Raw genomic sequence first — 27,692 nt, forward strand, 5'->3', positions numbered from 1 at the left:
TGTCATGGCATTTAAATAAGGGATTTCAGTGAAATGCTTCCACTATTAACATAAAATTTTTGGAAATAATAAGAAAGGAAAGCATTTGTGTGAGGCCTCTTGAGTTTTGTCATTATTTCAATCACTGTGTGCTGTCTGTGATCAGATGTGTTTGCATCAACAGGATTTTTCTCTCACTGTTTGTGCAGCACAGGTCCAACACATCCAATCCCTTCTGTAAACACATGATATTCATGAACAGGCAGGTGTACCAAACCAAGAGCATTTATTAGATACTGTGTGTGCAAAATTGTGGCAAATCTACAGATTTAAGTGGAGAGGGGTGAGACAGAACCCGATGAGTGTTATCTGGTGAACAGCTGTCAAAGTTTCCTTTTTTTTCCCTGTTTCAACCACGTGCCCAGTTGTAGCAGTGACTGCTTTTCAAACCAAAAGAAATATTCACAGGGAGAGTTTACACACACTTCACACAGTCAATCCCTGGCCAGAAGAGTGGGAGCTGTAATCAATCAGTCCAATCAGCCCTGTAAGATCACATCTCAGCACGGAGAGAAATCAGATCGGCTCTCTGCCTGGTCATTGTAGAACTGCTCTGCAGGTTTGTGGACAAACACAAAAAACAGACCCACAATACAAACATTTACCTGTCAGATTTTTTCTTTGGGGGGGGGGGGGCAAGTTTTAAATGGCAGATTAACACAGAATGCTAATTTCACACAGTGGTTCTGAATATTGTGTTTACAGAAAGTTTGCTTACTATAAGGGAGAGCACAAAAATGAAGCTATAGGTTACCACTCTGAGAAGTTTAATAATGAACAGCTGAATGTCTCATAAATGCTGTATTTTAGCTTTGTATGTATCTTTGCTAAACTGAAAGTGATCAGGAAAGTTTATTCGCTTCAAAGGAACTTGTCCTAATCAAACAGACTCAGTCAAGACCAAATCTGCACCTTCAACACGGTTTCCACTCATTTGCAACAGAGTAAGAAGCTTCTCCAAGTCTTCAATGGAGCACCCACATGTGGAGAGTTTTAATGAAGACACATTTACACAACAACCTTGTACAACTCATCACCACACACAATTTTTAGAAAGTTATTTGGTCCAGCATACACCAGTTATTTTACACATTTTACTCAAACCCAGTGTTAACAATACATGCACATACACACATCATTCTGGCCCTTCCGTGAAACTAGATAACACTTTAGCCCACAGTACGCCGTTATTCAACATCCTGCAGCCGCCACCACAAATAGAATCATACGAGGTGAAAAAAAGTTCTACCACTTGGACAGTTGGTGTTTGATTATGGTGCCTGGTATTATTCATATTTCTGACATTTCATCCAGAAAAACTTGAATTTATGGTGTTTTTAGTGGCACAACTCCTGCAATATATGACCCTGGTGTTCACTGTTTGGTTGCTGAACTCCTAATAACAACAAATCTAATCTACTATTACTTCTACAGTGGTTTGATAGCACCTGATAAGGTTATAGAAGTCCATTTAGTGTATGTATATTCAATAATAAGTTAATATCATGTACAGCAGTTAGTTATGAAGCCCTGAGGTCAGCCATTTGAATTCTTTCACATCCAAAGCTAATCATTTATACTCGATCTTTACTTATGACAACTGTCTCACTTGCAATGACAGACATCTGTGCAGCACTGTACAGAGATGGCACATTGGCACATACAGTACACCATATACATGGACATCATCTTACACACAACTTCATTTTTCATTACCACAAAACAACTGACAGTGAGTTTGATTAATTCATAGCATAATTTTTTCATAATTCAGTTTTCAACGAGCAGTTAGTGTTTTTGGGATCATCATTCTATGTTAGTATTTTGCTCCCTCCCATCTGCCTTTGTTTACTCCCATTTGCACATCTGACACAAATGAATTGGCGTAAATGAAAGACATCACACATCTCTATTTGCAAAAGGAGACAAGGTAGAAATCGGAGAGAAAAATCCATCCACACTGTTGTAGTGAGACCCATCAAAGTGACATCCATCTACTATGAAACACTTTCACTTTTTTAATTGTTCATTTGTTTTAAGGCTAAGTTTGGTGTTTGGATGTTGTGATTTTGGGGCCATTGCAAATTCCAAAACTAGGTTCCTACACAGTAGTTTACCCATGTAAACAAACCTAACATCCATCAGAGATTTTTTTTCTACCATTATCATTTCTTATGAGAAGTTTTGTCTGGACTTATTTGTGTTTTGAGATCTTAAAAACTCATATTAATGGATGTACTGTTGATTCTCTGTGGCACCACAATGGTGAAAATGTGAAATATTACTTGAGGTGAGTCATTACAGCAGTGGGACAAGGGCAGCATAAAACATGTTCAGTATCTAAATCTCTACGGTGGACGTGATTTATGTCTCTATTATTCACACCATGCAGGAGTTTACCATATTCAATTTGTTAGGACTTCTTTTTTTTTTAAATCTATTCTAGTCATTCACATCAACTCCATTTCAGGACATAAACACTAACAACAATAAAATGAGCAGAAAAGGCACTATAGAAATATCTGATTAACAGAACAGGTTGGACAGTAAGTTTTCTAAAATCAGCTCAACTTGACAATTTAAAACGAAGCCGTGTTTTGTATATGTGCTGAATATGTGCTAAAACGTGCCCTTCATCATCATAGAGGAGGATCCTCCATCCTTCTCGTAGATGATAGATGATAAAAAGGAGACCACATGAAGCTGCTCAGCTCAGTCTGCAGCTGGGGTGATAGCAATATTACCATATCGTCAGAAAAACTTCAAATACTCCCTTTTTTTCTCTCACATAAATAATTTGTTGCCAAGTAACTGTGGCCTTACAGAGTCCCCGGTGCATAATTTCCTCTCATTCGTGGTCTGAGCTGAGTGGTATAAGCTCTACAGAAAACCTCTGCGGAGGTCTGCTTCAGTCCACGATAGGCTACGGATTTAATGGCCATCTACAAGTGCAGCCATCATTTATACACGTGACACACTGTAAAGGAAAAATTCACCTTAGGATATGTTTGATAGTTGTATGTGCTTCACCATTTTGTGATGCAATCCAGGATCTTATTTTTCTATCATATTCACTCTCTCTCTCTCTCTCTCTCTCTCCCTGCCTTGTCTACTTCTGCACTAAGAAACCAATTTCTCCACTGAGACTAACCCTTCAGAAGACCTTAATGCATGCATGTGTAGCTGCGAGCCATGATGCAGTGTGAGTAAGGGGCATGGATTCACATACACAAGAATGGATGTGAACAGTGATTAAACACATGCACACACAGACACGAGAAATTGGTTTCTCTGCTTTTATATGATGGATTTCTATGATTGAAATGTCAGTGGTGAAAACTGGTGGAATGAAATGGAAGTTTGTTTTTTTGGGTTTTTTTTTTTTGATTCAGGGACTATCACAAACATTTTTTAAATGATTGATATTTTAGGAGGTTAAAACAGTTTTTACATCAAAAAATATAAATAAATTAAAACATGTTTTCTAGATATTTCAGTTATGCATGGGAATAAGAAACAACATTAAACAAGAGCACTTTTAAAGAGCAACCAAACACCTTCAGTTTTGTGTTTTCTGAACTCTAGCGGTTTAACTCCTCACTGCAGTGATGTAAAGTGTACTCAAGGGTGTGTCAGTACACTGTGACATCACTGGTGGGTGTGGTTACAGGTGCTTCTGCCCACACTGAGAATCAGAGGTGCAACAGACTTTTAACCAGAGGACAGTAAATCACTGCTATTCAGGAAGGTATTAAGTTACTTTTTAAACAGTGTTGAAAAAATTGTCCAATTTACATAAAAATTTTAACTGAATTTACATAAAACTGTCAAAAGAAAATGCTAATTAATGTGCGTTTCCATCCATTTATGTGATTAGGTGGCACTAATTAACTAGTCGGGTGTCATTTACCCATTGCACGCCGGTCAAATGAATGAAAATAATGTGGAGAATGTGATGGAAATATGGCATTTATGTTTGTGTAATGCACAATCTGAGGAAGACTACAGTCTTTGGCTTTTTTTTTTTTTTTTTTTAATTTTCAGCATTTACACTCAGGTGTTTTATGCCCAAATTTTAAAAGATATGGATGGAAATGCACTCTTTCAGTAGTAGGGATTCTTTCTTGAATTATAGTTATACTTTTATGCAGAATAAGGGGCAGAATGTGCTTCTACAATGGCCACAGTTGTATTTCAGTTTCACATTATCACCCAATCAATTTAATACTAGTACGTGTAATTTGTCAGTATCAAATATTGTTTTAAAATCATTAATTGACAAATACATGACATGACGGGTGCCTCTTAAGATTTACAGTGTTACTTCAAGGTGAACAGTGATTAGACACATGCACGCACGTACACGCACGCACGCACACACCCACACACACATACAAACACACACAAGAGCAATGACAACAAAGGTGCTTTGGATTAGTGAAAAAGTTAAAAAAATCACAATCTTGAGTCTCAGTGACAGAGTGATTATGGACATACACTCACAGTAATTTGTAAACAAAATATAAACAGACATACTGTACCTTATACTCTAAATCTACAGTGGAAACCATCTTTTTTGTTTTGGTTATAGTCATAAATTTTCAGTCTTATTTCACTGGCATAATTTTATATAATTCATTTCATTTATCTATGTATAGTTACAGAACTTACCTATTCATACTTTTCTGAGAGCAGTGTACACTATCACTGGATTCAAATCAAAATTAAAAGGATTATCTAAGAGACGTGTTGCTAACTTCGCAAATCTCCTCAAAGTGCAAGACTGCGATGTGGGAAAGTGCATGAGTCCTGCCAGCGAATCACTCCACAACTCCACTCTGCCAGCGTAAAGACTGCCATCTTGCTGTTATATGTATTCACACATCTGACCATGCTGATGGAGCAAGCACACATCAAAACCTTTCACTTCGTAGCATGATTCCAGCGTGACGATAACATGTCGACTACATAACATGTTAAGCAAAGCGAATTGGACTGAACTCCTCAGTAAAGCCACAGACAGCAGTGTGGTCTGAAGACAGTAACTGCATTTTGTACCAGATAAACCCTCATCTCTCCACTCCCACTTCCATTGGCTTGACAAAAGATGGCAGATCTAAATTTGGTACTTGGCAAGAAATGTGCCACTGAAAGAAGGAAACTTTCATAATAATTTGTCCAAAATTCATCCATGCTTCCATTTCACAAGATTATTCTGAAGACTAAAGCAGACAGTACAGTGTATCCACAGTTATATTTGCAAACGTTTTCATAAACAGTAACTATTCATGTTTTATAGTCATCAAATTTCAGTGACTTGATGTCCGTGTTAGCACTTTTTGATGACATGCATTTGAGACCAGGGTTGTGTGAGAAAGCTGCACGGCAATAAGAAGGACCCACAGCCATTTATCTACATTAAGATTTGTTGCTTTGTCGCTTTGCTGGGACATCTTATAAGCCAGTGATTCAGTTTTTACTTCTTGGATCTAAATCTTGCCAAGCAACATTATCCAAACCCTTGCCCACTGGCAAAGATAGTTCCTGTTGCCTAGCAACGCAGGCCTACTGAACATTCAATCAAGCCAAAGTAAAGTTAGCTGCATAAGTAATGTTCCTGGTACAAAAGGCTTCAGATGATTTTTGTTAAAGACCCTGAAAACCTATTCTTTCCATCAGCTACTCACACTGTGAGCGAACTGACCCCAGGAGGACACAACATTTTCTGCTACAGATGGAACAGTTCAGATTATTTCACATGAGAAATTTAAGGTGCATTTCCACTGCAGGAACTTTGTTAGGAACAAGGGTCTAAATGAAGTTCCAGGGACATAGTTTTATACCCCCCAAAGATTCCCGCTTAGGCGACAGTACCTGCTTGCAATGCTGAACATTGCTGATTGGTCGAGTACAGTAGTGTTTCCCACAGCATTGTTGTGCACCTGGTCATTTTTAAAAACCCGAGACTTCAAACACATTGTTTTGCTTGTATTATGTGTCCGTCAATAATTAGAATGGAACGGCCCAAGAGCTTACAACCGAGGGACCAACAACATGTACAAATGATGTGAAAAACGACTGTTGTGTTTTTAATATGTCAGAAAACCTATTTGCATGTCTTTGTTCCTGCTGTGGAAACACAAATCACAGTGCGCTGAGAAATCCAGGAAAGAAGTTCCTGGACATTAGACTTGGGAAATTAACGTTCTGGGTGGAAAAGCGCCTTTATTTATTTGCGTTTCGTCTGTGCTCTTCTCCCCGGTTTGAAGTGAGTCAAACTCTTCGGGAAAAAAAAACGTACTTCAATCAGGATTTAACAATATTTGAATTAAAATCTAATGTCAGTTGTGTCATTTGTTACTTTATGTTGAACTGCAAGTCTGTTCAAACCACATTCACACAGCCCTGATGAAGCTGATTAAGAATTTTTATGTTTTAAACCCACAATAAATAAAAACATTTTTCCCCTCAAACTTTAGTTGATGCCTTCTTAGTCATGAATATTTACCATTATAGAGAAATATTGACAACTGGGTTTCCAGATGCTTGAAGACATCTGAAACCGAGTCTTTCTTTAAAATCTTTTTTGGTCTCTTTGGAAGAGGGAGGCTGTGAATTGGTGGCACACTGCTGGCTGTGGCTTAATGTCACCTGACAGTCTTCCTCTAGCGAGTACAGTATGCAGCAGCACAACACATGTGGGTCACAGCAGCCGTACATTTACATCCTCAGGCTCAACGTCGTACACACAAACGGCAGTTCCACTTGCTAAATAAATACACGCAAACAAAAAGTTTCAAAACCCACCCGGAGCAGGAATCATTTTCACACTGAACAAAAGAACATCACAATCCAGATTCTTTATGCATGCAGCGTGTGAACACACCATAGTCCTGGTTTACTAAGCTTTTGTTACAAGGTCGCAGGTGTTTTTGCAGCGTGTTAAGTATCAAGCTACATGTAGCCTTTTAGCCCGACGAGTACATGTTTGAACGTTGACACGGGAGATTCAGGCTCATATCAATAATTTCACTCTTTGATAAGAGTCAAAACTTGACACTGACATCATTTAATGGTGAATTCTTCCCGGTTTCATTGTCCCTGCCTTCACCTCTGCTCGTGAAATAGCTCCTGTTGACAAAATCCTTAGTAAATCCATGTGGTTGAGAGTTGCAGCTGAGGCATGTGAACTGTCCCGTGGCTCATAATTCTCTATCGTGTGTGTGTGTGTGTGTGTGTGTGTGTGTGTTAATGAATATTTACAGTACCACAAAAAACAACTAGAGGAAGAGAGACATAGGCATGGCACTGCTTCAGTATTATCACATAGACACAGACTGCAGAGTCTGTACAACCGTAATGAAGAGTGTAAATGTATGTTTAGGGATTTGTGTTTGTGAGTGTCTGAGTATGTGTATATGTGTGTGTGTGTGTGTGTGTGTGTGTGTGTGTGTGTGTATTTGTGTGTGTGTGTGTGTGTGTGTGTGTTTTTGTTGCACACTCCTGCTGTCCTCCTCCTCCTCCTCACTGTGTGGGGGAGCAGTCGTCCAGATCCAGCAGCTCTCTGACCAGTCTCTCTCCAAACTGCGCTCGGCTGTAGCGTTTAACGGTGTAGGCGTCAGACATCTTGTAGAGGATGTATGCGTTGTTGATGGCGATGCTGATGCTCAACCAGAACACCTGCTGCCAGGTCTTGTTGGGCTTATGGAAGATAAAGTACCTGTGGGGGGTGGGGTGGGGGGGTTAATGTGGGTTATAAAATGCCAGAAAATAAAAATCCTAAATCCTAAAGCTCAAGGTAAAAGAGAAACAGAGAAGTCCTCAAATTGGAGAAGCTGAAACCAGAGACTTAAATGGTATTTACGCTTGAAAGATTACTTTAATGATTAAACGATGATTGTTTTCTGTTAATCATCTTATCCCTCAAGTGGCTAATCACTTAACTATCCAGAAATAATTCAAGAGAACGAATGGCACCCAAAATGCTTTCAAATACAGCCTATTTCTCTAAGGGTGAGTAACCAAGTAAGGATTTATCTGTAACACAAGATTATTGAAATGACTAAGGTGTGGCTTATTGCTTATGAATTCATTTTTTCATTTGTAAGACAATGAGTGTATATTTCTTTTGTCAGCAGTCTTGCTTTAAGAGCAGAATATGTCATGTTATGTCTAAAATAGGATTTATTCAGGCTTCTAGTCACCATGACACCACTGCATGAAGGCAAAGATTACAGGGTAACTGCACTGTCCTCAATCAACTGCTGTTTGGTAAAATGTTGAACATACTTGCTGTACTTGTCGTCATATTTGCAGATGTAGCTGAGATGCGCCGCAAAGGCCTCAACGGCCAACGGACATGGGATCTCCCCACTTTTCCTCTTAATGATCAAACCTGCCACACACACACACACACACACACACACACACACACAACATAGTGAGAGTGAGAGACGTACAAGTAGAGACAGGAGTTCCCACTGAGGGGACTCAGTTTCTCCAGACTCTGGTCACCTGGCCAACAACCAGACAAGGGACAGAGGTGTGCCTTGTTTTTCTTTTTTTTTGGTCTTTGTTCTCTGGTCCCTGAAGGGCTGCTTTGTTTAATGGGCCTTTTTCATTGCAGACATTCACGGCAGGAAACACACGAAATAACATCAGTGATGAGGCCTCTGTTGCACTGTAAGTCCCGGTAAGCCCTGACAGATATCCAGCATGCAAAGTACCACTTTTCTGAACCGTCATTGCCCTAGAAAAACATATCAGCTGTTCTGGGAACACTTAATTTCTCCATGACTATCTGCCAAAATCAGTTGGTAGATAAATTTGGGGCAACAAATACCCCCGGCAGTTACAGAATAATGTTTATTTTTTTTATCTACAATAACTAGTTAAAATAGTTGTGAACAAAGTTGAGACTCGTGTTGTTATGTAAAAGCTTAGTGACTGGTCTGTATGTGTCTGACCAGACAACATCGAGTCTTGAGGATGTTGTTGAGGCTGAACACGGTGTGGGGTTTTCATTTAAAGTTGAGATTTGTGCAAATATTTAAAAAAAATAATTAAATTAGAACATGGCCACCAAGGTTCAGGAGTTGCTGTTATACCATGTCTGAACTAATTATATAACATTACCCACATAACAGTCGCTCATTTCGATATGGCTTCTATATATGCTACAAAAAACAAACAAAATGCATTGGTTATCGATGGGATTGGCAACTACTTTATTTTCCTTTAAGCACAGAGTGGAAAACATTTGCACACACACACACACACACACACACACACACACACACACACAGACGCAGAGGGGAAAGCAAATCAATACTGGAAAATAGCAGTTGAACTGATCTGGGGCCTCACTTCCACACTCTTCATTCAAAAGAGCTCAAACACACGCCGCAGCCCTTCAACTGGATTTAAAACCTAACAAAACTGTTAAGTCGAGAGTGGATTATGCAATAAGAGGAGGGGAATATCATGATCCCGTCGCCTCCTAGAAATGGATTATCATGGATTAGAAGCTTGCATTGACTTTCCCTGACACGAATGCTTATGGATGTGCCAATTTCACCTGATGAGAACATCCAGAGCATCCAGAAACGCTTTCCTACAAATACATGTATTTGTCGTTAATACATATCGTGTGTACCGTCTCCTGTCAGTACAAAAACATACATAATTCAATTAGATGAAATATGCCTTTGCGGTTTTAGGAATAATATCATTCTACTTTGTTGTGGCAGAAATACACTGACTGTAGTGTAAAGATGCTTACCTTGTTTTGTTGGGGAGTAAGCGTTGGTGAGGAACCTGAAGTGTCCCTTGTTGTACCAGCTGATCAGAGACATGGTGCCTTTCATCATTACCCGTGATTGGCCACGCTGCGCCGGCGTGGAGCCGCAGACCAGCATGCTCTGTGGTAAGCCCGTGCAGTCGCTCTTCCTGGTGCTCAGCAGACCGCAGCAGAAGATGTCTGGAGAAGGAGAAGTACAAAGACATGTTCATGTTCTGGAACCGTGTAGGCACTTTACTGTGGATAGAAAATGATCGGTAGATTAAATCCATTATTTCACGGACAGAAAATGAAGTGTAACTATATTAAGTTTTAACTTCAACTAAATCATTTTGAACTTTGCACTGTTGGTCAAACAAAATGACATCTGAATGTCAGCTTGGGCTCTGATGAAATGCAGTGGGGATGAACTAACATAAATGATATCAAGTTTCTATCTAGAGCTGAAATTACAAGTTGAGTAATTGGCTACTTGACCAACATAAAAATGATGGCAATTATTTTGACATTGTTTAATTATCAAAGTAGATTTTTAAAGACCAAATGCCCTTAAATGTGAATATTTGTTGTTTTCCTTAATCTTGTGTGATTCTACATTAAATTAAATATATTTGGGTTTTGGACAAAACAAGCACTTTGATGACATCACTTCTTCAGAGTTTAGGGAACTGTGAAGGAGATGTTTATGCAGCAAATGATTAACTGACATCATCCATGATCCATGCAGTAACTCCTGTGCACTTCTTGTGCTTTTCATGCATTCTGCTGTGAGGAAGCAACAGAACAAACGATTGTAAACCGTTTATCTCTCTCACAGCTGTACCTCTTCTTCTCCTCTTCATATCTGTGCATCCTGCTTTTTCCGTCTGTCCACCCATTTCATTTCGTTGTTTCTTACATGGACGAGCGGAGGCGAAACAATCATGTGGCTGACTGCTGCTGATTCGTTCATGTTCTCAACGTGGAGAATGATTTCTATCTATGTCGTGTGTGTGTGTTTGTGTGTGTGTGTGTGTGTGTGTGTGTGTGTGTGTCTGTGTGTGTGTGTGCGCGTGTGTGCGACTGCAGTAAGTGCTGCAGAGTAGTGCAGGGTAATTAAGTCTGCTAATTAATCCAGCGTGATAAATTTGAAAGAAAAATGTCGGACAATGCCTTCACAGGCTCAGAGCCGAGTTTTTTCGGCTGAATGCCTCTCGGTGGCTTCACCCAATTATGACAACAAAATGTGGATTACATCTCTGGACTTGTTGTTTCTTTACATGGCGCGCTGCTGCTCTGCCCAGTGGAGTTTAAAATTGCTTTTCTGTTAGTGTTTAGTGAGAGATCATTTGTGATAAGAATATAGAAACTTTTCAATTTCCAAGTTGTGCTGATGATATCGTCAAAAGAGCCTCATCTGTCCCTCGTATATCTGTCACGATCCGCCCCTCTGAAAGACTCCATGTGTTTTATTTTGTAATCACTTCCCTGTTGTAGACTTAGACTTACTTCCTGTCCTTGTGTGTTTCCTGCCTGTATGATTGTCTGCTCTGCCCTAGTTAGTTTCACCTGTTCCCCATTATCCTTGGCTCCTTGTGTACTAAAGTCTCTGTATTCCCCTCACTCTTTGTCCCGTTTGTCTGTCTCAGCCTTTTCCTGGTGTTTTGTCTCCCACTTCCTTGGATCCCTGTTAAGTTGGGTTTTTGGACTTTAACCGCACCAACTACCATCTGAAGACTGTGAGTTGTTTTAGTTCTTCTTTGCAAACTTCATAATGTCTGGTATTTGTTTTCTGCCTTCACTGATTCACTCATTTTTAGCCAGTTATGACATGACGACACTGTCTCACATCTGCAATTATTATGAAAGAAGAGAAACAGGTGACAGATTCAACTGAGACTCACCCTACCACAGTAGGATTAAATGCTTTCATAATAAATGATGAAACAATCTCCTACATCTTCTGGGTTCTGAATTTCTGCCCGACACTCAGGTGTTTCACCTACTGTGGTGCATCCAGGGGCTGTTTGGTTGATGTTAGCTGCACAACAACAAATCATCTATCTCAACAAGTCACTTAGTGTCAGGTTCAGCATCAACATGCATTTTTATTAAAACAAAAAAAATGGGATGAAATAGTTTTAGTGTAGTTTCTCCTTGTTTCTCAAATATTTGGAAACCTGACTGAATAATGCAGCGTCATGCTCACACAGACAATTACTCTTGATTCTACAGCAATCTCATTTAGAAACCTCTAAATTCCTTGCTATAAATGGGAGTTACATTACATGACAGACAAATCTCTACAGTCATAGAAGTAAATGATAGGCATGCTTGTGCCTTTACACATTCATATGTGGTTAAAGATGTTTCACTTGAGGTGTAAGGACAGATGAAGAGAAGATTGAAGAAATGAATCATTTTAACGGCTGTCCGTGGTGCTGTGAAGTGTCATTTGAAGGTAAATTGTAACCGACTGTCTTCGTCTTTGTGTTGTTTAGCCTGGGGACGCTATCATCACAACATGATTAAAAATAGATAGAAAAAAAAAACATTGCAAAAAGGGAGGAAGATGCGCTGAGGAGAGAGAATACCAGAGCAGAAGAGGAGGAATGAGGGAGGAGGGAGTGGACAAGAGATGACAAGGTTTTTTTTTTTGTTCAGGCAGCATGATAGAGACCGACCGATAGACGCAATATCTGCTGTTGCGACCTGTTGGTGTACCTTGTTTGCTGAATTCAGTGAAAAGGCTGAGGCTCGTGATGGACGGCCCGGTGAAGATGATAGTGTTCTTGCCAGAGATGTTCTGGCAGAGCTGCTTGGCCACGAGGCTGTGGAGCTGTGGCTTGTTCTTCAAGGTGGCCAGACCGTCTGTACCCTGGCCCTCCTTCAGATGGACTGAGATCTGCAGATGGGGGGGGGGGGGGGGGGTTTATAGATATAGAACCAGCAAACTTCATCTCTGTTTTTCCTCAAGTATTTATTGTCCTCTAGGTTAGAAAATCTTCCAGGTACTGTACACGTCTCAATCCCCGGAGATTTTGTGTGATGAAACAAACAGCATGATTTCTTTTGCAAGCAGAGGCAAAAAATCATAGTGGAGGACTAAAGAAAAGGTTGTAGAATTACTGTGTTTGGGAGATTTCACAGTAATATGCCAATTGGAGTATGAAATATCTGATGTATGACTCTAGGGGTCAGTCTTCTTTGCACTTGCCATAATTGTGTTGTAAAGTTTTAGGGAGACAAGGTCTCAGCCGGCAACGGGACTGGATGTATATCCCTATACAGTTAGCCATAGTCATTGGATTGTCTTTCTGTGCTGGACAAGACAATGGCCACCTTTTATAGGAAACACTCCAGGCTGAAATATAGTGGAATTTTCCTTCAAAGGAGAAACCATGTCAGTTAGAGTCTGGGCAAGTCTGGGCAGTCTTAAGGTCTAAATCTCCCAAAACATCCGTGAGCTCACAAAATGTGAATACTAACAACAAATTTCATGACTACCTGGCCAGTAGTTGTTTAGATATGTTGCTCTGGTTCAAGACCGAGCTGTGCTTGTTACTTACTTACTACATGAAAACACAACTTTCAAAACAAACATGAAGAAGAGCTTGTCCTCCGACGGCAGCCATTATCAAATATATACAAACAGAAATGTGAACCCACAAACAATCCAGTGTCCCTCTTGCACTCTGCTGTTGTTCATGAACTGAACGGCATTAGCCTGATTAGCCAGCATCTATGTCAGGCCTGTAGCTCTTACACTAAGTGGTCAGTCCATGTGTCTGAGTATGTGTGTGTCTGTGAATCGCTGTTTGGTGTATTTGCTAATGGAATCGCATTGATTCACTCCATTAACTCGTTTTATTTCTTAGATTTTTTTTTCTCCCTTGACACAATTCAGAGAGAAGATCTCAGAGCAGATGCACGTCAGCGTACAGCCGACTGGTAAACACTGAGTGACTGCCAAATGGCCACAGTCAGTGTGAATGCTAATGCTTATTTGTTAAATGGATGGGATAATGGAATATGGCTTTAAATGTCATGCTTTAAATTATACCTCTTGTGCACAACACGACACAATTGGAGATTAAGGATAAAAAAGAAAATGGTAGTTAGATTTATCAATTATTTTACTTGATATGAAGGAATGATAACTAAAAGGAAGAAAATGGGGCAAATTAAAATTGAGATCTTGGTTGCTCCTCTCTCCATTAATCTAATTCTGGATTACATCCAGGCTAAAGAAGGAACCTCTTCCCCTGCAGTGGAGTATTATGCCTGAGATCTATCTATTTATGGGTTCTGTGCAGTAAAAAGCCCCCGCTTTACAGTGTTGTATAATTTTATTGTTGTTCTTTCTACTCAATGTATCAAAAAGCAAGTAAAGTTTGTCCTTGTGCAGGTCACTCTCAAATGTGAACAAGAAAATGCTAGCGTGCTCTACTGTTTATTCTCTTTTTGATCTCTGGTGATTCACTGGCTATTCACTTGGTTCACCAGTTCACAGAAGCACTTCAGTACGTACAACAGTAAGTGAACACATCACTGCTCACACAGCCACGATGCTGAGCTCTGACTGTTTTCAGTTCAGTAGTGTGTTCAGTCTGATGCTGGGTTAAGCTGTCTTATTCAGTTCAGTACAAAACATGTTGTTTTGGTGTTCCCTCCCGTCCCACAGTAACCTGTGTACTGTTAGCTAATACATTTATCAGAAACACACAACACATATGTGTGTGTGCCCTTGTACTTCTGTCTTTGAGAACCAGGTCGAGTAAAAGACACTGAGAAGGGTTTGAAATATTGAGCAGTTCTCATTGGTTGAGGTTAGAATTAGGATAACTACATGATGTGGGGGTAAAGAGTAGGTTTACCCAAAATGGAAAAAAAAGTTTAAAAAAGCAGAACAATCAAAACAGCAAACAAAATAAAAAACCCTGAATGCACATGTTATCACTTGGACACTTGGAACTGGAATTAAATCTCTCTAAATAACAGGGATGCTGTTTCTGGAAAGAAATGTTGATGTTGAATTTTGTAATTTTTCATCGCTGTGAGCACCGCTCAATTCACCTGCACTGAGGGAGCAGAACTCTGAGACGCAGAACTCAAAACTAGGTGAAATACACTGCAGATATTCTATATTATATAGTGTCCTGTAGTATATTCTAAAAAGTTTGCAAAGCAATATATCTCTGAAGGTAAATGCATTATGTCCTCTTAAATATACCAATGCAAATGTTGGTGTGTTTGCTGGTCTGTGCCTGCATGTGTGTGGGCGGCTGCGAGGAAGAGCTACAGCATGCTGTGTTAAAAAAAAACCCCACTGCTTTATTATATAGAGGATTAATAACTGCTATCACTTACAGTTTGGCTGCACACAGTTTGGCACAAATACCGCCCAGCTGGGAGGTTGCCTCAAGCACTTGTCTCCAATAAGACTATACAAACCAGTTTGCTGGTCTCTAATTTTTCTCCTCTGTAACGACCTCTGTAATGGTCTGACTTGGACAGGTCCGTCAGTCCTCCTGCAGCGCCGGGCCCCAGTTAAATGATGGTGTTATATAAGCAGCCGGCGTAGGAGTGGAAGGTTGTGGTAAGGGCAAGGTTGTTAGTGAGTATAGCAGCTCCGCCTGCCTCAGATGTGACAGCACACATCTGATCCTGGGCCAGTAGCTATTCCACTCTCAAACAACATCAAAAGGAAAATCTGACAAGCAATATTTTTCCCCAGAGGGTATTTCTCATTTTAGAGAGAAGTTTGAATCATCCAAAAAAAAAAAAAAAAAAAATCAAACTGTGTTTTTTGCATGTAGAGCCTGAAAATGTTCTGTAAAGCCCTAGAAAATAATTGGCTGAATGCAAAATGATGCAACATCAATAATCTGAGAATGAGATTTGAAATTTGTTGCAGATAAAAGAAAACTCAAAACAAACCAACTTATACTCTATTCTCTCTCATCTCTTGCTTCTTCTCACACTCGCTTTTACTTTGTTTCCAAAAACAAAAATATAAACACGCTCCTACTTCTCACACACACACACACACACACACACACACACTGAGTATTGTGCGCTGCTACCTGACAGATGAATCCGGTGGAGGTGCACTGTCGAACCCAGAGGCTGAACTTCCTCTTCTTCCTCTTCCTCAGCTCTCTTTCCGTACAGGTGGTGATGAACACCGGATCCTCGTCTATCAGGGGCTCATGGAGAACCTAGAAACAGACACAATGTTACAGCACACGTGAGTTTGTCCTTGTGGATTTTTACATAACTATGTCACAAGTAAAGTAAAGTACAAGAGGTGTTATTGGAAAAATAGCTGGCCTTACCAAGAGAGGAAAAAAAAAGAGAGTATTTTTGTGTGAGAGATAAGAGTGAGGTTGAGTATGATGTAACATTACAGCTAAGGGTTATAGAGAGAAGGCAGCCAATCGAAGATCCTCACAAGTCGTGTACGTGTTGGAGTGTGATACTGTAGAGAGAAAAAGCCGTAATCTCAGCAGAAACACGCTCTGTACTGTGAAGAATTCAGACGAATGCTTTTTTACTATTATTTCAGTTGTTTCTTTGTCCTTCATGTTTGAATTTCTATATGTTACAGCTTCAGAATTTCTTTCCGTCTGTGCACATCCTTCGTGCTCTGAGCCTGACAATTCTAACTTCAGGCTAAACCAGTCTAAAAAAATACATCTAAAAAAATGTCTGTCACTTTGTCATAAATGGCCAAAATAGACAAAATGACTTAAATTTTCCCTGGTGCAGTTAAACTCCCAAAAAAAACCCAAAAAGACAAAAAACCAAAACAGTGGTTCAGCTCTTTGCTAAGCATGGTGCAAAGTGATTAAAGTTTAAAACAGATAGAAAATAAATACATAAAAAAAAAAAAAAAACGGAGACGAAGAAGATTTGTGATTCTCCACAAAGCTGTAAGAATAAAATCGATGAGTTGATTTTCAGACAGTGAATTACAAACGGTCAAAGGATAATACTGGGAATTTTGAACCTGGGCCTAACTCTAACTCTTTCCCATGTTGTTATTGTGTGGTACTTTATCTGAATTCTTTGATGGGAGTCTGTTGGCTTTGAACCGAGCGATATAATGGCTGTTTCCGGTTAAACAAAAAGGATCTTATTCTTTAACAAAGAGGTTTATCTCTGTAGGAGTATATCCATCTATAATATCAATAATGTTGTCAGACACATAGTAACAATCTGAACCTGTCAGCAAGCGCTTTTAGTGCATAGACTTTGACACAGACAACAGCCCCGTTGTTTACACTGCAGCAGGTGTTCAGCGGTTGCCAGGTGTACCATTCTAGCTCAATAGTGGACTGCAAAAAATTTTGGTCCCTGCTAATTTTACCATAACACTGATGAACATAATGCAAAATAATGAACATAATGCAAAATGTCAAAATATATTTGAAAAGCAGGGTCACTTTGCCAGGTCTGCTCACTGTCTCTTAATAGATGATGGGTCAGATCAGATCCTGAGGATGGATTTCCCAACAAGGATTAAAGAAAGTATTTAAAAGCTGGCAGACGTTCACAACTCCAAACACACACAAACCGAGGCTTTAACAGACAAACACACACACAAAACCAAATATTTTTAACCCTTTCTTGGGTGCCTAAAACTTGGCCAGGTATTGCACATGGATGCTGTTAACCACACTGTAAATATTTGCATTTCAAATTTCTCCCAGCACTCCCTTCCTGCGGTGTCTTCCCCGCCTCCTTCTCCTTCTCCATTGCGATATGAGTAAAGCTGAACTGAGCGGCGACCAGCAGCTTTCTCCTGCTCGAAGACCGAGAGCAACAAGTCATTTCCCAGTCAAATATGGAGATATGGATACACAGGAGGAAAATGAATGAGGCTATCCTGCCTTTGGATGGATGACATCACTCAAACCACAATGGCCTTTTAAGAAATATCTCATCCTGTAGCTTTCACACATTAGCACAGTCCTAACTGCTGCAGCTTGCTTCTCTCAGTGACAGATATATTTCTCGACACCTCATCGTGACCGCTGAAAACGAGGTGGTCACATTTGTACCTGAACGCTTGAAGTAAATCATTTGCATGTGTTTGCATTGGACTAGTGGAGGAAAAATACATCCATCCACTCCCTAGCTGTCTTGCAGCGGATGTTCCTGCGAGGACTGCGACAGATGCTCTTAAAGATTTTACACTTGCAGATCAATACAAAGCAGTGTCAACAAAAAAAACAACAAAAGTGCCAGACTGACACAGAACATGTGAAGCATCACTGTCAGTATGAGCTAACATTACATGCTAATACTCAACACTCAAATTCACACACACACACACACGCTATTTTCTGACATTTTGTGGACCAGATTTTCAGGCCAGACTCAAAACACTACATCAACCTTTCCTTGTGTGTCAGTCATTAAATGGGTAGATTACTTTTCCACTGTCTGTGGAGCAGCAGTCTCAGTTCTGTGCCATTCTCACTATCTGGGCCCTTTCTCTGCCTCTGGCACACAAAACCAACAGATAAAACAAACTGGCCTAGATACACATGTACCCCGCTCCTGCTAATGACACACACATGCTGTCTGACAACTGGCTTGCCCTCATTGTTTCAGTTGCTTTTAGATCTAAGTGGCTAGAGAGCTTTAGTGTGACACCGTGTAGCGTTTCACCAAACCACGAATTACACCTGCATTGATATTTTTACTATTTATTAAATAGCTGAGTGAGATGTGGATGCGATATGAGGAGAGGGGTTGCTGGTGAGGATCCTTATTCCCAAATGCATCACAGCACTGACATCATCTTTCATAATGAAGCTGATGTTATAGCACTCACACTGCAGAGAGACCAAAAGCAAATTAATCAACTGCTTCCCCAGAAATTCATTAATTTTTAAGAGCTCGACAGTGGCTCCAGGAGTGACACCAGCCCACACAGGAATATGATTAGCCACCCCTGGTGCAGCGCTCCTAACCAGATTCTGAATATGACGGGTGATTTGATTTTTTTGTTATTATGGAAGAACATGTAGTAGAATGAGAAAAGCCCTCGGATGAAGTGCAAGCAACACTGTGTCTTTCAAGGACACACCAAACAGTCTGTGAAATGACATACAACTTTTTCATGACAACCATTTTCATGAGTCACTGTTTTACAAGTCAGGGGTGAAGACAAATTGAAGTGGACATGGACAATCAGCAGCAAATGACATGCTATGATTTCCTTTCATTATGTACTGACTGCTGTTGTTATTATTATTAGACATTTTTACTTGATTTTCATCAAATTGAAGAAACAAGCTTGAGTGATTGCTGCTCCCTATTTGCTCAAGAATAGCTAATTTCTTTGTATTGTTTTCATTGCTTGCACTCACTTACAGATAATACAGTAATCAAGTTAGACAATAGCGTAACAATGATATGCAAGAGCTGCTTTGATTTTAATCACACTGTTTTTTGTTTTTTTGACAGCCCTTTCAAGTCTGCAGTGCTGCTTTTCATACAGAGAGGTAAAAGTAAAGTAGGAGTTGAATAAACTCCAGCCCACCCAAAATAGAGTAGCGAGGCTAGCGCACCACTGCCCCAGTTGCATAAATGTAGAACTAATGCATACAGTGCAACTCGGAACAAGTCGAAGTCTTCTGGAGGAGAAGTCTGTTAAAAATGAGTGCTTGCCTAAATACTTGCTGTGTTAAGGGTTTTTTCAAACTGGGGCTCCTTGTGGGAGCTATCGAGTTGGTTCACCCTACTTCATAAGCAAATTCCATACGTTTTTTTTTTATTTTATAAGGTAACCTGGGAATTCTAGAGCAACTGTATTAAAATGCATGTGCATGTATATAAATATACCTTAAATTAAAACTGTACCAACCAGACAGCTGCCAAAACAGTGATTTAGCTCATCTCTCATGTCCTTCATTTAAACCTAAAATGTCTCTGATCATTTTGTCTGCTGTTTGCCAACTGTAGATAAAAGCTGTAATGCTTGATGTCAACTGTGCTGTTAAATCCTGTTGATGCCTGAAAGAAATGAGAGTTCTGGTGTACACAAAACATTAACAGCCCTGATGCCGCTGTCAGTCAGTGAATGGAACATCAGTATGAGAATAAGATATGTACAAATTTATATATACAATATATGTACATGCAGAATGTAGCACCTAGCTGCCCAATAACATTTTAAGAAGCTGTAAGGAAACCCAGACCTGGAGTATTGCACACACCTGTGTCTGTGAAGGTCTGAATGTGCAGCTGAACGACTGCTGCAGTGAGTCCAGGAAGGGCTGGATCTTGTACAGGCCCTGGTTGCTTCCTTGCGACGGCCGGAAAGCCACGATGTGGAAGTACTTGAGGATCTTCTCAAAACGTGCCTGGCTCATCTTCAAGGCGATGCTCCGGTTGCTGAAGAAGCCTGAGCTCCAGATGCTGAGCACCGACTCGCAGCGGTGCACACTGGTGGAGGTGACGAAGCCTAGAAAGGCCTTCATCTCCTGGGCAGTGACGGGACGCCAACCTTCGTCTGAGCCGAAACGCTCCTGGAACTTCTTGGCGTACATGTTAGTCTGGGTGACCATGTTGTGGATGCAATTGTCCGGGACGAAGAGTTGGAAAAAGTCCAAGGCTGTGGCGGTGGCCGACATCTTCTGAGCAGGGCCTGGATCAGGACAGGAAGGAAGAAAGAAAACATTATGACAGAGGAAAATGGACAGACTGATAGAGAGTCCCATACGGGCTAACTCACAGACACAACTGTCACTCAGTCCCAGTTTTCAAACTTTGGCACCAAGCCTTCAGTTTGATTGACTTGGCTGAATAAAATGTTCCTTTTTGACACTTTAAGAAGTGATATTAAGATTTAATTTTGTTGAGTTGTCACCGTCACAGCGGGATGCATATAAACTGTTTCTTGCATCATCATCTCATGTGAGAGGAAACGGTAACAGAGAGAACATCTGTGGGCTTTTACATGAATCAGCCACAGCAGCTTCTGGTGTGAATGTCACAAGCCCAGGGCAGCGGTTAGTCAGTTTACACAACATGACAGCCACCACACTGTGATGCTTGTCACAGCGTGGTGTTTCTTACACTTGCCGAAGGTTTCAGTGCCTTGTTGCTTTTGCGTTATGGCAGCCGATGCATCAAAATCATGTTCCGGTGGAGTCTAGTCAGGGGTGAGCTTGGAATGAAAGGTGTCAAGTCAACAGCAGCATTTTTAAGTATGCATGTAACCTAACAGGCCGACATAAATATCCCACATATCCCCATATAACCCTGACTCATATCCACATATTGAGTCAGCTGGAACATCATGTGTTGAGAGTGTCAGAGCAAGTAAGCAGCTAAGTCTGACAAAGTGATGGATAAATGGTTAAAAGTAGCATAATGGCTAAACAGTTAGCTTCAAGTAGTTAATAGCTCAAAAACAGTTATCAAAGTAATGGATAAGCAGTTGAAATAGCTAATGGATGAATGTTTGAAAAAAAAAAAACAAAGCAATGGATAGATGGTTGAAATAAATGACAAATGAGTTCATCTGTAATATTATAGTTGACAAACAACGTTGGGAGCCACTTAATGGTTGGATGTAAAACTTTCCTATACAGCTTATTTCCCCTCTCTTCACTGAGGGGAAAGTGACATTCACCTCCCATTTAAAAGCTCTCCGCCTGTAAGCTTGTAGGTGTCGTACTGAAGTCACACAGTCCATTCGCAACGCATTGTCTGGCTTGATGGGTTCGCTCTAGTAAATTAGACATTTTCTGTGAGGTGGCTGGATCAACGAGAGAGAGCTTGGAGCAGAACAACTTCTCGCTCAATTGAACAGCACGATCTCATTACCTCTGAACAGCAGAGATTTTCACTCTCTCTCTTCTTTATCCTTTCTTAGTGGCTAGCTGCAACCAAAATAATGCTTCAGACTTTTAACGGCGCGATAACATGTACAAGGCTTAAAATTAAATGGTACGCTGTTAAGGCAACGTGTGGGGGAGGATAAGAGAAAAAAAAAAAAGAGAGTAGTGTACCAGCAGGCCCACACAGCTGATGCTTGCAGCCAAGACCGCAGAAGTAGCCGGGGCATGGCTGGAAATCCACTCATTTGCATTCAGTTCGACTTGAAAGCTGAATGTAAAATCCAGCATGACTTCCTTGGAGCGAGCCACTCTTCGATAAAAACATCAGACATTCAGTTGGAAGGTCCACCGAGGAAAAATGACTCACCTCGGCTCATCTCAGGAGTAAGCCAAAAATACAACCCGAGGAAGGACTCATCATTTTTATAGATAATGGAATTGCTTCATCTGCTGCTGAGCAAATATAACCTTCCTCCATAGATTTGACTTTATACATGCCTGCCAGCTGAGCTTCAGTCCAGCCTATATCACTGATTAAACTGGATCAAACGTTTACATAATTCTACTTTCAGACTATTAGTTAATGTTGGTCTATAAGGGAAGCCTTGAAATATCAATTCCCCACATTATTCATTCCAAACCTCCACCTACGTTGCACATACTGTACAGACAGTAGTATAATTCCTTATGATTATCAGCTGTTTGTAGTGTTTCTATTGTTGAGGGACAAACATCTGCCTGGTAGAGCTTTTATAGCCACGGATTTTAGAATGGGAGATTAGTGTGTATGTGCGAAGATAAACCCTTGGCATAGACGAAACATGCTTTAAGATCACTTTTGAGCTCTACGGAAATTACAGACAGTGTGTGTGAGAGCAATTGCAGACTATTTTAACTAGGGTTTAGGGAATAGGGTTTTTCTCAGGTTAACCACATTAAGAAACGTTTCTTCCGTCAATACACAGAATATCATATTTAGAATGTCGGCCAAATCCATGTCTAAAACAAAGACTATAACAACTTGTTTTATTTGATTTTTAGTTATAGTTTGGACTAATTTACTGTGACAACAGCATTGTGTGAAATATACACAATGTGGTCACCTCAGTCTAATTTGCCATGAAATAGCTCAACAAAAACAACATTCTGGAGTACAGATGATAAATATGCAATGATTGTTAAAATTGGCTGACTTTGACTTAAAAGCATGGAAAAGGGAGATGGCTGACATTTATTTTGATTCCTATGGTATTATACAGTGCACCATTTTTATAGTGACATAATATATGAACTTGATATAGGAATTTTGTTGCTGTTTTTGCTTTTTGTAGCATTCATTGGAAATGTATGAGCAGTATTCTGGATCTGGTTTATGATTTTGTGGTCATTCATTCATATCATTGCATTACAATTTCACTTAAAATCAATGGACCACTATGGAAATAAGTTATACTACCATTAGGTATTTTTTCTTGTTTGATTTTATACTCTATTTATAGTTCATTTTATTTCATTTCATTTTCTATTGTTCTCTGAATGTATTTGGAAAAGTGTAAAAAACAAAAAGTCAGACATCCACCAATTCTGGTCAAACAGCCAGTAAATATACCTTACAGTAGCCTTCTATATATAAATAAATGCCTAAATGAAAATATTAGTGAATTTGTGTATGTACGTAGATGAGGTATACAGTCAGAAATACAGGGTCGGATAGATAAACTGACATATGGAGAGCACCAGTAATCTACAAGCTCAACAAAGTGAATGAATAAATAGCTCTTTAATTCCCTTCGACATCACGATATGGTGTTTATATAATCTGAGATGTGGATGTATGCTTCATAATCTTTGGCTTGGTCTGTTGCCACCCCCCTCGACAGCAAGGGAAACAATCTAACGCTGAGATGAAGATAACGCATCACCTATAAATCCGACCTTGGGTAAAACGTTTTCATGCCAAGTCAAAAACCCAGTGTGGCTTCACAAACTCTGCACCTGTTTTAAAAACCAAAGACAAGGTGCTGCTGTAACTGTAAACAAACCCCAAAACACAACCCAGTAGGAAGTTTTGAGTTTGTATGAGGTTGCCTTGATGCTTTCTGACGGTGGCCGATGATTTATGTACGGGGTGCGCAGTCTCAAAGGAGTGGAGCTGTCACACCAATGCTGTGTCTGTGTCAGCACTGTCACAGCCAGACAGTAAGGCACAAGAGACAGAGAAATGGGCAGGGAGACAGTCAGGCAGGTTACAAAGAGACAGCCTGACAGGTGGGCAGATGGACAGACAGAGAAATACAGACACATGATAATATCTATAATGGTATTTCCACAGTTCAACAGACTTGGCAGAAACTATACATCTATCTTAAGTAGCTTCCCATCCCATCCCATCCCATGGCATTAAAATTGGTGGAGAACCATATCTATGCAGATATGCTGATGCTCAGGATGCAGTCAATCTCTACTGTTCCGGCTGATTAAATCAGAGTACGGTCTTGGCTACTCGTGGACTGAAGTGTGATTATGCTCCTTGGCAGTCCTGCATCCATCCAGCCAAGCAGCTCTTAATCATCTGAACCCTAATACAGGATGGCGGGACCACACCCACACTGGCTGTGCTTGTACAAACAGACACTATTTGTATTCTAACAAACCAGAACAGACTACACAAAACAGACGGACATACCTGCTGCCTCCCTAGCTTAAGTTAACCGAGCCCAAAAGAGCCAAGCAGAGCAGGACAGAACACAATGTGGGAGTACAGTACATCCTGTGACACTCTTCTCACCACAGAAACTCTTTTGGTACCCAGGCTTAGCTCAGTTTGGTTCAGATTATTTTGGATAAGTGAAATAGGCACCACTCCATATCTGGGCCCTTTCTCATAAAGCAGGATTAATGAAGTAAGTTAGCTGCATAACTGAAGAACAAATCCAAAACGAAGCCTGACAGCCTGGCGCCACACTTTAAACCCCAAACCTAACTCCCTCATGCACACTGGACTTAGTGATAGATAAATCTGGAACATGGACAGAGATGTTGCGTGTCTTGTTTGCTGTCCTGCTCAGTAATCCGGCTCTCCGAAGCAGGCCAGAGCCACCACCTTCAAATTGGGCACCATAGCTTCAACAGAAGATTCAATAGTTGAAAACTTTTATATCTTAATGAGACACTCAAATGCTGTCTTTTATTTTTAATTATTAAGTAGTACATTTAGCTGTTAGCATTAGAGCATCTTATATAAGAAATCTTTGCATACAACCAATGCAGTTTAATTTGCTGTGGGTTCCTGGCACTACACCTACAATGGATTCCATGTGTGTTTCTGTTGCTGTGTGTGAGCAGACTGGAGCTCAGTCCATATCTACTACAGCCATATGCTGGTTCACCTCCAAGGGTGCAACTGTGCAACATGTCAGTGTCGATACGGGATGGCATTTCCACCAGTGGTCTTTGCTTCAGCTGAGGCTAAAGAGATGGGAGAGGTGAACGAAGCCTGACAGTAGGTGCTGCACTACAGATGCAGACCTCACTCCCCGATGCATACTAGACTCAGTGGCAGATAAATGGATAAAAACTGTTTTGACGACAGTGTGGCACATATTGGCTAGCTGTGGGTTTCAAGCAGCATGAGAACATGAGACACAGCTGTGTGGGTGCATTGTGCTGGTGAACTGTCACGATTCACACACACATTTGATTCTCATGTTAATACAACCATGAGTTCCGTTAATTAACTTGGTGCATGAGCACTGAGACCTGCATTCAGGCATGTATTCTGCCTACATACACTGTTATATGTAGGCTAATATGTGTGTATGCTGTGTGTGTGTGTTGAGCCAGGACAGACATCATGCTGTTTCTCTAAATTAAACTGGATGTCTCCCTGCAATGCAATGCCCTGAAACATGGACACATGCACAGGCTCTCACTGGGCAGCCTGTGTACCACAGCACCAAGGGGTGAAGTATCAAAGGCTAAGCGTTAGCTATTAACTCACTACATCAATTAACGATGCAGTGTCATGCTTCTCTCAGTCACCCACTCACTACACACACGCACAAGGAGGGTGCAAGCACACACGCACAAACGAAAATGAAACAAGCATCCAGTTGTAGCAGAGCAATGGCCTTTTGTGTGCTGTTTTGGCACCAGATGGAGGGACACAGAAATGGCCTGCCTGACCTGGAAAACATGAACTGCACTGTTTCAGTCTGCCTCTATCCAGTCACCTCACACCTACGGGCAATTCTTCCCCGTAGCACAAACGACCTTATTCATCTTGTCGTGCATCACGTCTCACCATATGTCTCTTTGTACGGCGGCACCGTGACATCCTGCAGAGCCTCCGTCCAGCCCTCGTCCTCTGCCTGACTACGGGACAGAGTGCCCGGGGGACCGGCTCCGCTGTTGCCACCTCCTGCTCCCCCGCTCTCCTTATCGCCCCGTTTTTGGTGGTGGTGGTGGTGGTGGTGCTGCGGTTGATGCTCCTCCTCGCCTACCTCGGCTATATAGTTGTCGGAGTCGGAGTCTCCGGAGGTGCTGTAGAAGGGATTGTCGCTGCTGTCATCCCCGGACTCGCCGAACACGTCGTCGGATATCTGCAGGCTCTCGTACCGGGAGCGGGCCGCTTCCAGGAGAGACAGCGCCTTCCGCCCGCACTCCGCCATCTCTCTCTGTAGTGATGCTCTACTCCCCCTTTCTATTTCTTCCTCCCTCCTCGTTCACCCTTCCGCTATGGTTTCAAACGCGTGCAAGTAGTCACGATTTGCAAGAATAGGGATGTGTTTGCCTTCAATGTGGCGGCTACACCCTCCCCTATCTTAGGTAGGCTATGAATTATGATCCCCCTGCCCTCCAGGCTCGGATGCAGAGCCCGGCAGTCAGAAGCGTGTGGATCCGGGAAGAGCTGTCCGCTTCAAGGGTACTGAAATATTTCCGCTCCCTTGCTCTGCCCACAGCGCTGCGCACTGGGCAAAATGATCAGCAGTCATGGCACAGCATCCGGGTGGAAATACAAGCGATTTCCCCACATAGAGGGAAAATAGACAGAGTAGTGGCTGCCGCTGCATCACCTGACACCACAGCCCTGCCCTGTCATCCAATAAGGTTTCATTTTCCTACCTAAACTGAGCGGCTGACGTTTGAATGATGATGATTGATGATGATAATTATTAAAATAAAATGTTAGAAACAGAAAACGATAATACAGGAAATAACAAATGAAAAATAGATTTTAACAAAGCAATTTCACAAGCTCCGTACATGTCACATGGTAAAATGCAATAAACATTAGCAGTCCATTAAATATAATGTCCAGCTAAAATGCAATAGTCATTAACATTTGTTGCCACGTCTGGCAAACACAAGGGGAACTTGCCAGTTAGATTAGTTTCTAACTTTAGCCAAGTATAATATTAGGTTAAAATGAAAGAGTTACAGTGACATTACCTGATGAAAAGTTTGGGCAACCCTGCAACCCAATCATAAAGGTTTTTTGAGCCATGTACATTACAGGATCTCACCTCATGAATATCAAAATTGGGGTTTTGTAAAAAAACAAAAACAAACGACCAACAACAAAAAAGAAAATCAATATATCACTCCAAGTCACCTAAGACCTCCCAGTTAATGTCAAGGATTGTCTTGGAAACTTGAAAAATGTTATTTCACAATATCAAGCTCTTCTGGCTGTAGCTGCTCCCAGATGGTTCCCTCTATCAGTTCACCTTTGTTCCTGAGTGTGTTGAGTGAGTTTGTTTCATTATATTTCCACAAGTCATGTTTATTTTGTTGTTAAGCATCTAATCTTGGTTTGTTCTCACATGGCTATATAGGCTATTTAAAGCGAGACTGTATTGATATACTGATTTTGGTTTAGAATCGTTCGTTGTTGCTGTTTATTCAAGATAATATGATAGAATATGACTGTATGTGCACTTTCTTTTATTTGTAGAAATATAACCACTCTCACAGGACTGACTGCAAGCAAACGATTAAATACTTTGAAATGG

General features: G+C 40.8%; 1 protein-coding gene across 1 annotated transcript; it reads right to left on the reverse strand.

The window, feature by feature from the left end:
- Window positions 1-1,003: 1,003 nt before the first annotated feature.
- pgbd5 (piggyBac transposable element derived 5) lies at window positions 1,004-27,663 on the reverse strand. The gene is made up of 7 exons (XM_056395745.1): window positions 25,982-27,663; window positions 20,050-20,480; window positions 15,904-16,038; window positions 12,542-12,722; window positions 9,821-10,018; window positions 8,329-8,434; window positions 1,004-7,759 (listed from the first exon to the last, which is right to left on the reverse strand). The coding sequence occupies exons 1-7, from the start codon at window positions 26,346-26,348 to the stop codon at window positions 7,564-7,566; spliced, it is 1,614 nt and encodes a 537-aa protein (XP_056251720.1). The 5' UTR covers window positions 26,349-27,663; the 3' UTR covers window positions 1,004-7,563.
- Window positions 27,664-27,692: the final 29 nt, after the last annotated feature.

Source organism: Seriola aureovittata, chromosome 14 (genome assembly GCF_021018895.1).
Source record: "Seriola aureovittata isolate HTS-2021-v1 ecotype China chromosome 14, ASM2101889v1, whole genome shotgun sequence".
Taxonomy (NCBI): Eukaryota; Metazoa; Chordata; class Actinopteri; order Carangiformes; family Carangidae; genus Seriola; species Seriola aureovittata.